The 12,796-nt window shown below is 37.0% G+C and overlaps 1 protein-coding gene across 1 annotated transcript in view; it reads left to right on the top strand.

Annotated features, from left to right (window-relative positions):
* LOC133530486 (muscle-specific protein 300 kDa-like) overlaps positions 1 to 12,796 on the top strand; it is a 188,502-nt gene that overhangs the window by 87,220 nt on the left and 88,486 nt on the right. Inside the window, 3 exon segments of the mRNA XM_061868397.1 lie at positions 2,559 to 2,933; positions 3,332 to 11,380; positions 11,458 to 11,532. Of these exon segments, the coding sequence (XP_061724381.1) occupies positions 2,559 to 2,933; positions 3,332 to 11,380; positions 11,458 to 11,532 (8,499 nt within the window).

The raw sequence follows: 12,796 nt of genomic DNA, 5'->3' as shown, positions 1-12,796 counted from the left end.
CGGGCTCACTAGAGACATTTCATCCAGGCATATTTTTAAAAGATTGATTTGTAGTATATATAGAGTTTTCGCGTGTTCTGATCAATATTCAGTCATTCACATTGCAAGCAACAAACAAAACACTCAAGATACACTATACACACTACAAAGGACACCACAACACAGACTTTCAACAATGAAGTTTTTGTATAAAAATTATTATGAAAGAACTAAAAAAAACATGTTCTTGTTTCTGACGTGAAAATTATTCACCGATGGCGTCGTCATTAAATGAAAAAATATCAGAGGTGGGAAAAATAGTCAAAAAGTTAAATCTTTTTTTTATTTATTTTTTATTGAGTGATGTTTCTTACATTAAATTCTAATATGCGAGTGTCGCTCACATTTTAATTCTTTTTTCTGTTTCTTGTCTTAAAAACTTTATTTCCGTGTTTTAATTGGCATTCCAGGAATTCTGCAAAACAAATGTGTCAAGTGTTTTATTTGTTGGTTTTGTCACTTTGGGACCCAATGCACAGGGGATCCGCACTTTGTTTCGCACTAGTACACTTTTGATCTTACTTTTAACAAAGAGTATTGATTGTAATAGAGAGGTAAAGTCTAAGAAAAAGACGTGCTACTTAATTTGACATCCAAAACAGATGGCGCTGTCATGTGTTATGTGGTCACTGAATTGTTTTGACAGTTACCGCAAAATGTATGATGTTGTGCAGCGCCATCTCGTTTAGACGTCATATTCTAAACACGAAATTGTCCTAGATTTTACACATCACACTCAATCAATGTATCTTTGCTTTTTAGTAAATTGTAAGATCAGCCAGGGCAATTGCTATTTCTTGGGTACGTACACGTGCCATACCTCTTACCTACTACCTGTATGTCCGCATTCGCCTCAATTGTGATTACATTTACTTACCTTGCTATTATTTCTTAAGACATAAAAGCTAGTTTTATACACCGTGTTTTTATTGAATTCCGTTAACTTCGGGTTATCGGTAAGTACGTTTAAGGAAACTATATGATAAAAAAAACTTAAATGTTGCATATGGCGTTGTTGTAACACGGGCATTACATTTAACGCAGAGACATGTCAAACGCTTCGCTTGACAGACAGATGAAGTGTGCGAAAGGGAAGCCATCACGTATATGAACATGCCATGAATGCGAAAGAGACAGACTACATATGAGAAAACGTAACCATTTTTGAGTTCGAAGTCGGCCGAGTCGGCCAAGATCATATTGCCGTATTTTTTGACGTGAAAAATATAAGGGAATAAAAATATATATATACCGACCGACTCAGCCAAATATAATTTAGTGAAGATGGTGTCATGTTGTGTGCCGGGTTGTAGTGTTTCTGGGCCAAAAACCGTGGAAAATACTCATTTCATAGGTAATTATGATATTCCTAGCGAAATTTTCGTTACGATATTTTATCAAATTAACAGCATAAAAAGTGTAAAAAGCCAATTATACAGTTCATTATAAGTTTTTCTTCAATTGTGTGTTAATATTTCATCATATTAGTCAATAATTTAGAATATTTTGTGTAAAAACCTAAACTGTTACTTTACGCTAGGGCTTGACAAAATGTTCATATGACTGTATCGATAACTTGTCGGTATATTAGTAGGTATGGAATTAAGTGTTCACAAGACATCATTAAGATATTAACCTTTAAAACCGACTTGAAATAATAACGATTGTTATAATACCTTTTTTGAAGGTGCACATGTTTAGCGGCAAATTTAAACTTCACTATCCAACACAGTACTTACATTTTAACCACTTTTCCACGGCTTTACCGCCAACACAAGGAAACACAAGACCGCGTATACTTGTACACAGCGTATACACATTACACACCCAACCCAACTTGTCAGTAGAAAGAGGCACAAATATCAAATTTAAAAAATAGGGTCTAATAGTAGTAACAATACTAATACCTATAACATTAGGTATTTTATAAAAACAAACACATTTGAAAAAGTAGTCGATAAACCAGTTAAACATCGATAGATTATTAATATGTTCTAACATGACATCACTATTTTTGTTCGCACATAGACAATTTACGCACACACTTGCATTTCATTTTTGGTCGCACTTTTGAAGTTTGACAGTCGTTCTTTACTATCCTATTTCTATGATTTAACGCAACGAAACTATTGATCACTGTGACATATCAATGTTATTTTGAACATCAATCGTCCGAGATAGTATTTACGTTTAGTAGCAAATGTATTAAATCATACTTAACACTATTCAATATGTAAACAGGCCCTAAGCCAAGTGTACACGCTCATACGCGCCTTATAAGACAAGAATTAAATATTGATTACCTCCGAAATGGAGTTAATTAGAATACCGGTGTCTTTGAGAAAATTACTTAATTTAAGCTCAGGGATGCACCCTTGAAATTAAAGGAAAAAAAAACACGGTGTATGTGTACAATGGAATCATCCGATAAATAACATTTATTTTCCGAGTAATAGGGATTTACTGAATTTGGAACGGAGTCATTTCGTTATGTAGGTAACACACAATTTGTTTTATAGGCATACAACCAAAGCGACGATGCAGATGGCATTCTCATCAGAAACGAGGAATACTTCCGCAGCCAAGGCAAGGTCATGCAAGTGGAACATTGCCTCCAGAACCTGAAAAAGATTGCCACCAGTTACACCCAACAGACGAATGATACCTCCCTTGAAGAAGCCTTGAGGAGGTGTGAACAGCAATGGGAGAGCACCGTCCACAGAGTGGAGCACTTCCGACAGCAGCTACAGAGGATCCCGGCCAAGTGGGACGCCTATAGAGAGAAGTTCCGTGAAATGGAAAGGTGGATGGACCATGTGGACAAGACTATGGATAGCATTGTCAGGGAAGTTGACTCCGCTGAAGCGTTTGAACGAGAGAAGACTATATTCCAGGTTAGTGATATTCTTTAGTATATTTCAGTTAGAATCCGTTAGTGATATAAAAAAAATGGAAATGAGTTATTATTTAGCGGGTTCAGCGTAGCCCTTTTAAGAAATTCAAATAAATAAATTGTTGATTGTATCTACATTTGTGATCTATGTTAAATTTTCTGCTACCAAGTTGTATCAATTGAATTTTCAAGATGACAATCGTGATGACAATGATCAGCGATTATGTTTCAATTATACTCACTTAAAATTGTTTTAAAATCTGTAATATCATTTGTACATGCTGCCTTCTTAAACAGTTAAGGGAACTGATGGTAAATATGAAACATACTCGTAGTTATATTAATTTAAGCTGTTCTTGAACTTTAATATATGATCAATTATATTTTATTTCTATTTAGAACATTTGCCGTGAAGCAGACAGGAAGCGTGAAGACATGAAGTGGCTTGTTCAGACACTGGATATGCTAACTAACCATTGCTCTGAGCTCGAGGCTCAGGAAGAACAAGTCAAACTTGAAAACCTCATTGCACGATACAAAAATCTCATCCCAACTATTGAGATCACAATGATCAAGACTGAGACCTACACGAGATGTTACACTTATCGCCGTGAGGTTCATGAAGTGATCTGTATTCTTGAAAGTGCGAAAGAACAAGCCATGATAGAACCAGAACCACAGTCCTTGCAACACGTGGAACAGTTGGTTATGGAACAGCAATCGGCTGTACAGAAGCTCGACCGCCAGCGACCTTCTGTCATGTCAATGCTGCAGCGTGGTAAGGAATTGATCAAGGATGCGAATGCACCTGCTTTCGTAAGAGAAGACGTAAGAAATCTCGAGACCGGTTGGAACGCTGCTTACGAGACATCTAATGACCGCCTCCATAAGCTGCGCGATACGCAAAAGGTATGGTCCAACTACGAGTACCAGAAGGAAGAATTACTGTCTGATCTTGATAGGATAGAAAATTATGTCGCTCACCCTGGTTTGGAATTAGGTGTCACAAACATTGCCCGTGAGCTTCAAGAAACAAAGACATTTAATGCTGATATAGAAAGAGCCAAATCTGAAAAGCTGCCGCAGTTGCAGCATGCTTACGCTCAATTGCAGTCGCTGACTGCTAACAAACCCAAGCCTGTCATTGAGAAAGACCTCGCAGCAATTGGAATGAAACTAGACAGAGTGCAAGATGAAGTTCAAACTAAAGTCGTACATTTAGAGAAGTTCAACGAAGAATGGGTAAAGATTGAACATAAATTAGATCATGTTCGTGAATGGATAAAGAAAGAAAGCCCAGTACTAATTTCTCATATTAGATCTGAAAACATTACTCCTGAAGAACGAGTTTTAAAGTCACAAGCATTGCAGAAAGTAATTGCTGAAAAACTTGACATCATTAAGGAGGTCGCAGATCAAGGAACTAAACTAGCTGTAGAACACAAAGTCCAGGACGCAAACAGGCTAAAAGGGGAAGTTGCCTTGTTAGAGAAAATGATGGCTGATCTTCAGCGTTCAACAGAACATACAACCAAAGTTGTAGAACATGATTTAGCAAGCTGGCAAAAGTATCAAAAAGGAGTAGTTGAGATTAAACCATGGATTGAAGAAGCTGAAGCCAAACTAGGCAGTGTACCTAAACCTTCAACACTAGCTGAGGCGCAGCAAATGCAACAACAATCTAAAGCATTGCTAACTGATTGTGACAAACAGTTGATGAACCTTCAGATTCTTTCAAGCGTGAGCCATCAATTGTCTGGTAAAACAAGTGCTCCCGACGAAGTCGACGCTATTCACTCAAGATGGGCAGTAATTCACGACCAAGCAGATCAATGGAACAACAAATTAGACAAATTGGTCACTAACTGGGAGAACTTTGAACGTGAGGCACAGAAATTAGAAGCATGGATAGAGAATGGAGAAAAACTCATAAGTAGTCGAAGTGTTAGTATGGATTCTCCACAAGTTGAAAAATTGGACCGTGAATTGAACAAACTAAAGTCGTTTGGCAATGAAATTTCGCAACAGCAAGCTAAAATTATAAGCTTGTCTCAGACTTGTGACAATATATGTCATAGCATACAACCTGAAGGAGCGACTTTATTAAAAAATAATGTAGCAAGTATTAAAGAACGCACAAACGATTTGGCCGAAACAGTTCGAGGTCGAGTGAATGAGCTATCAGATAAAATAATTGTCCGTCAGGAATTCATGACTAAATTACATACATTTGATAACTGGATTACTGATTTTAGGAGAAAGACTGAAAGCTATGATCAAATAGCTGCGGACAAAGTAGAACCTGCACTGCAATCTATGCACGTCCTGCTCCAAGAACATGCAGCAAAAGCTCCAGAATTTACGGATATTTACAACGAAATCAAAAATATGACGCTCTCGTCACATCCTGATGAATCGCGTGCTTTGAGCGAAACCTACTCTAACATCGCAGAGCATTACCAAATTATTGAAAATAATATTCAACAAAACAAGGGCGTATTACAGAAATGGTCAGACCTCTTGAACTGGTACGAAGACAACAAGCAACAATTAGGGCATATTCAGTATCAAATAGACGGTCCAAAACTCACACCTGAGAGCTACGAAATATTACGCCAAGAATTAGTCAACGTGATAACTAAGATACCTGAATGGAAGAGCAACGTTGCTCTATTAGATGGACCTTCACGTGTCAAGGTTACCGACCAAAATTCAGGTAGAATGATATCACCAACGAGTCTTGTCAAGGAAATTGAAATGAAAGCGGATGCTCTGCTCAACCAGGTAACGACGAAGAGAGATTTGGTTCAAAAGGTAGGAGCTAGGTGGGACAAATTCAATGTGCAACATAATGCGTTATCAGAAGTATTACACAATGTCCAATCAGTCTTGAATGAAATGGCTCAAAAACTTGTACCTCTGACTGAAGCATCAATTCAAGATATGACTGAAGAACTTGACAAGTTAGATGCAGAACTTAGGGATAAACAATCAGTACGAAAAGAACTAAGAGAAGAAGGCCTACATTTGATGAGGGAAGATCAACCAAATATGGGCACTATTCAAAATGCCTTGGCGGCTGCTGACAATAACTGGGACCAGATTGTAAATTCAGTGCGCGATACAAAGAACAAGTATATACTTCTTTCATCTACCTTACAAGAGTTGAAAAACTTTACTGTCGCTTTTGACCGGGAAATGACAAGAGCAGATCAACTTTACAGTGAATGCAAAGATGCTCCTCATGATTATGTGCAAACAGCCCATGCTTTGGACAAAGCTAAAAAAGCGTATGAAATTCTTAAGCGATCCAAAGGATTATTGGATCAAATGGACCTCATTAAGCAATCAATTCTTAAGCAAGCTTCTACTTTAGGTGGTTTTGATACAAGTCCTTTAGAAGAAGCTTTCCTAAACTCTCAAACTCAATGGGAGAAAGCGAATGACGCTATCATTAAGCGCATCCAAGACTTAGAGTCTCAACTCATTGTATGGAGGCAAATTGACGATACGAAGAACCAAGTTGTTACTTGGTTAAGTGAAACTGGTCAGAATTTAGCTAATGCTAGTGATAACTTAGAAATAAGGTTTGGACACAGCCATTTGACCAAGTACAAAGAAGACCTTCCAATATATGCTGGCTTGAAAAACAGCATTAAAGCCAAATGTGAACAGATAACCAATCTCAATAAAAACATTCCTGTCAGCCAAGTTTCATCTATAGTTGAGTATTTGGATAATGAGTTTGAAGCTTTACAATCATTAGCTGATAACCTTGAAACTGCTGTGTCATCCTTGGAAACTAAAGAAAATAAATTAAAAGATAGTATAAAGCGATTGTCAGACAGCGTAAGTAAAATAAGAGATGACATCATTCAATGCGATGATATGACAGGCGATAACGCGAAGATCTTGGATCGTCTTAAGAAATGTCAGTCATGCAAAGCTAAATTACAAGAGTTAAACGATGAGATTGATAATGTAGCACAAAACGTCTCAGAAATGAACGCAAATTATCCTGGGTTCTACGAATCTCTAGTTCCTAAAGAATTAAGCGGACTACAAAAACGATTTGAAAGCGTTGTAGTACATGCTAACAAAACTGAAACAACGCTACTAACGTTTTTGCAAAAGCTCTTTACTGACAAGCTGAGTATGTTCAATAGAAATCTGAAAATCTTAGATGATAAAACTAGATGGTGTATGCCCGATGCTGCAAGTGATAAATACAATTTAGAAGTTAAGAACGCAGCACTAGCTGATGTTGAAAACGGACTAGTTGAATGTGTCGCGAAGGTTAAAGAATTAAAAGAAGCCTGTGACATATTACACGTTGTTGCCGAACCAGCTTGCGCTGAAGAAGCCGCACAGCAAACAGAAAAAGCGAAAAAGAATCTAGATGTGCTGACCTCAAATTATGAACAAATTAAGAGCAAACTGAAAGAGAATATTGGAGCTTGGCAAGATTATGAAACGTTATTGGAAAACGTCTCAGAATGGCTTAAAGAAAGAGAAAACAGGGTCAGACAAGAAGCAGCTAATCTGCTTACTCTCGATGAAATAGACAGCAAAATAACTGATATTACAGCATTAAATAAAGAAATTAAAGACTATGGTGAACAAGTCGACAAACTAACAGTTATAGGTGAAAATATCATCGCTCAAAATACAGACTCACGTGTTTTGCAATATATAAATCATTTAGTTACCAGATATCAAACGGTTTCTAAATTTATGGACAACCACCTGGCCAGGCTAAAAGATTTGAAAGAGAATAAAGGTATATACAATAAGTCAATTGCAGAATTTAAAAATTGGCTTCAAGATGCAAATGCAAAGATTAAGGACCTATCAGCAATGAGCAAACATGCTAAACCGACTCCGAACGATCTAGAACAAGTAAAGAAATTAAACGACAACAAAGAAATTGGCCAAAAACTTTTGAATAATGCTATTGAATCTGGGGAAGCATTATTTAGTGGTATAACACCTGAGGATCGAGAAGCAGTTAGGAATGAACTCAGATCTTTAAGAGACTACTTTGAAGATTCAGTCGATTCTCTTAATAACGTCATTAAAGATATTGAGACTACAATCAACAAACGTTCTTCATTCGATGATACGTTCAACCAAGTTCAAAAATGGATTAGTGATAAAGAGAAGGAGTTAGGTGAGTTCAAACTGGGAGCTACCTTACCTGAAAAGAAGGCTCAGCTACATGCCAATAAAATATTACATCAAGAGGTAGAGTTACATCAATCAATGTTGACACAACTGACAGAAAAAATAAAACTTATGCCTGACGATGAAGCTGAAAAAAGTTTATCTAAGACCATTGACAGGTACCAAAACATGGCTAAAGAGCTCCAAAATCGGATTAACATCTGTGAATCACATGTCGCTGAACACGAAAAATATGTTCAAATGTTTGAAGACACCCGTGATCGCCTCAATCATATAGTAGCTGAAAACAGCATGCTAAACTATGGCGTGGTTTCACAAAAAGATGACGTCGATTCAAAAATCGCTGCTATAGAAAAGGTTACATCCAAAGCACAACATATTGAAAATGATTTAGATGGCTTAAAATCTCATTTAACTTCCCTTTTAAAGTCCACAAGTTCAAATGGACATCCAATTCTCATAAGCGAATACGAACAGCTTAGTGCGACATGGAATCAGTTTTCTTCTCAATGCAAAGCCCAAGACGAAAAACTTAAAGAAACATTAAAACAATGGAATGAAAGTCAAAAAACCTTAGACGAACTGGAAGAATGGCTTAAAATCAAAGAAAATCAACTGAGAGATCAAAGCTTAAAGAGTACACTAGAAGCGAAGATTGCTCATTTACAAAAGGTTAAAGAAATGCAGACTGAGTTAGCTTCACGAAGTGGAGAATTTTCCGCTTTGGCAAGATCTAGCAGCACACAAAATGTTGCCAGCGAAACTGATATTTCGACAAAAACATCAAAACTGGCTACAAGATACCATACTCTAAACAATCTTGTTAGTGAAACTATATCTAAGTACGAGGTGTTTGTGTCTGAGCATAAAGAATTCGAAAACGATTACAATGACATCGAAAGCTGGCTAATGGGTATGCTTGGTGAGCTACAGGATCTTAATGAAATTGTTGGTGATTATGCTGTTCTGCAAGATAAACAGAACAAAGCTAAAGAGCTGTATGAAACAAGAAATAAGAAGACACCGGCTTTTGAAGAATTCTTGGGCTTAGGAGAGAAACTTTACACACATACCAGCCCAGACGGCAGGGAAGTCATTCGTCAAAAGATTCGTAAAATCAGAACTCTATGGGATAGTTTTGGCGATAGCTTCCAAGAAACTGTCAATAAACTAGACCAGTGCCTATTACAATTTTCTGATTTCTCGCTAGCACAGGAACAACTTACGAAGTGGTTAAAAGACGTTGAGAAAGCAATGCAGCGTCATACAGAGTTAAAGGCATCATTGGAAGAGAAGAAAGCACAACTGCAAAACCATAAAATAATGCACCAGGAAATCATGTCTCATCAACAACTTGTCGAGTCTGTTTGTGACAAAGCACAACAATTGGTTGACCAGACACATGATGCATCACTTAATGTCTATTTGCAGTCCATTAAACAATTATTCCAAAACATTGTTACTAAATCTCAAAATCTCCAAGACAACTTAGAAGATTGTGTCAAGCGACATGAGGACTTAGTATGTTTGATTCAGCAATATAAAGAATGGTTTGGATCTCAATCAGAAAAGTTACTTGACATCGAAAATGCAGCTGGAGAGAAGCCAGAAATTGTACGCAAATTGCAATCAGCAGTAGCTTTGAAGGACATTGAGAAGATAGGTTCGAAGAAGCTTGATGAAATACGAACTATATTTTCATCTGTCAGCAAGAGCACGTCAGAACCGGGCAACGCAGCCATCAAAGCTGAAATCGATAACTTACATGACCAGTTACGCAATGCGGTTGAAGGCATCGTATCGTCGGAACAGAAGTTGAAACATACCTTAGAAATATGGAATAAGTTTGATTCGACGATTGAATCCATTACAGAATGGCTTAAGGACAAAGAATCTAAGTGTCGCGATCAAAGTTTATGTTCAACTTTACAAGAAAAAGAAGCCCAGCTTCAAAGATACGTTGATCTTCGCAACAGTATTAACTCTAAAGAAAAGGAGATTGATACATTTGTAGATGACTCGCACAGTTTGATACAATTAAGTGGCGTCGAACGTCTTAAACCTTTGGTCACGCAAGTTAGCAGCCGTTATCAACAACTGCACGTTATTTCTAAAGAAATCGTCAATCACTGGAGTGAATTAGTCGCAGATCATAAGAAGTATGTGCAACTACATAATGAATTTGACAGTTGGCTTAGACCTTTAGAGGAACAAGTTTCTCAAATGGTAGCCAAAGAAGATAAACTAACTATTGAAAGTAGGGGTAATAAACTACAAGTGTTCTTGTTGGAAAGAGATAATGGAGAACATAAAATTAGTATTCTTACTAGTGCTGGTGACAAGGTACTGCCAGAAACTGCTGCGAATGGCAGAGAGAACATCCGTGTTGAAATCAGAACACTTAGGGAACGATGGGACAAACTAAACGATTCAATTCTCCAGCAACAAAAGGAATACGAATCCCAAACACTTCAATGGTCAAGTTATCAAGATGTATTACAGCAGACGTTGTCTTGGCTCGATGAGAAAGAAAAAAATGTGGACACGGAAGAAAAAACAGTGCTCAATTCTGCTCAAGAAATAAAATCGAAGCTTTTGAAAAATAAGACATTACTTCAAGAAATTTATTCTCACAAGAGAGTAATTGAGACAGTAACAGAAAAAGCAAAGAGTGTGGCTGCTTCATTGCACTCCGGGCGAGGTGAAAACGATGAAATGGCTAGCATCATAAAGTCCGTGTGGGATCGCTACAATGCCTTGACAAGCAGACTGTCAGGAATTATTGATAAACATGAAAGCAACTTTGAGATATACCAACAGTTTACGGATCAGCAAAAGTCACTACAAGACTATCAAAAGCATCTGTGGGATCGTCTGCATCTGCTATCAGATTTTACTGGAAACAAAGCAGCGTTACAAAGCAAATTAGCCAAAATACAAGAACTACTGGATGCTGTTCCAACTGGCAACAATAAATTGAAAATACTGCAAGACTTGATTGAAAACAATGGTGCCAAATTATCGCCTAGAGGAAAAGAAGGAATGTCCAGAGAACTGGCATTACTTAGGGCTGACTTAGAAAAGTTCACAGCCACTGTCCATGATGTGAAGCGAGGTATTGAAGATAAGATTGAGCAATGGGTCGAGTTTGATAGTGCCAATGATCGCCTTCAACATTGGCTTACCGACACGGAGATGAGTCTCAAGACGTACTCTCCCAAAGCAACTTTAGAAGAGAAAGTGGATCAGCTCAGTAAATACCAGGTGAGTAGTCATTTTATTATTTCAAATATTTACAGTGTGTGTTGTCTAATGTGATTATAATTTAAAATTTTGAACAGGACTTATGTAAAGCGATTGATAACCATGAAACTGATTTGAGCGCAGTTGCTTCGTTGGGTGAAGCGTTGGACCAAGTAAGAGTTCGAAATGAAATTAAAGCACTAGGATTTAGTCTAATTTTCAGTAGATCTAACTCCACAGTCTAACAAGGGGTAATATTTAATGAACTATCAAGATGTAGTTACCTCTCTTCGCTACTTAAAATGTGTAATTGTCAACAAACAGGGATAAATTCTTAGAGTTAAATGGCCACCCCAAACTAGCCTCTGCCGAGCGTCAGCGTCTTGCCAACTTATGTCTGTTGCTCGACGCAACGTTAGCGCAACTGCGCAGCGACGCAATTTTCCATAGCGCTGACTAAACGCCAACGCTCAAAAGACGCTAGTCTGTTGTGGCCTTAAAAAAGTAACCATGGGCTTTTTCTTTGATTCCGTGACAAAATCACGACAAGAATGGCTAACAATTCTAAATTAAATCATGTCTTTACGCACGTAATTATACATATTGCTTAACTGAGTAAGTGTAATAATCTGAGGCATAAAAATCCACGTTGTTTCCATTTGATATATTTATAATCTTAATTAATCATTTTTAGTTATAATATCTTTCACTAATAATTTTAATCAGTATTTTAGTTGGCGGATGTATGTAAATCACTCAGTTAAGCAGTATTTTTGGAAACGTTGAATCAGTGTTTAATTGCAATATACTAAGTGTAAAAAGTCGTGGTAATCGGTGCCTACACGAGACAACATTCCTTTACATAATATTTATATTTAACCCTTTATAAGGTAGAGGACGATTTGGAAACCGCTTAGTTAATAAACATTTACGGAGAAGAACATCCTCTTTTTTATTTAACTATTATAATGGTATTATATAGCGAATATATCAGGCTTTCTTTCCTCATTTATACTTTTTCGGTCAGTATTTAATTTTAGTGTAATTAATGAATCTATAGTATGTGGTCAATTTATGCACTATGCCTGTCAAGGGAAGCAAGCTCTCGTCATTGTTTCCATTATACTATTAAAAATATACACGTCGCTGTATCTAATAATTTGAATTATAGCTCTTGCACTTCACGATGGCGAGTGGCGAGACTTATTGGTATGATGACAAGGTCTAATTTTCATAAATCCACTCTTCATCGTAAATTGCAATAACAGTACTACGTTGTTTGTAGTGTCAGGAAAGTGTATCATTTGCCACTTAAGATTAATAAAATTATAAAAGGTTGCATGCTATATCGATAAGTATGTCAATGTCAATGAATAGGTGTATTGGAAACAGATCATCTGAAAACTCAAGTGCACTAACAGGCTGAGTTTTTTTTTT

Source organism: Cydia pomonella, chromosome 2, assembly GCF_033807575.1.
Source record: "Cydia pomonella isolate Wapato2018A chromosome 2, ilCydPomo1, whole genome shotgun sequence".
NCBI classification, from domain to species: domain Eukaryota; kingdom Metazoa; phylum Arthropoda; class Insecta; order Lepidoptera; family Tortricidae; genus Cydia; species Cydia pomonella.
This window is presented reverse-complemented; position numbering and strand designations above follow the sequence as displayed.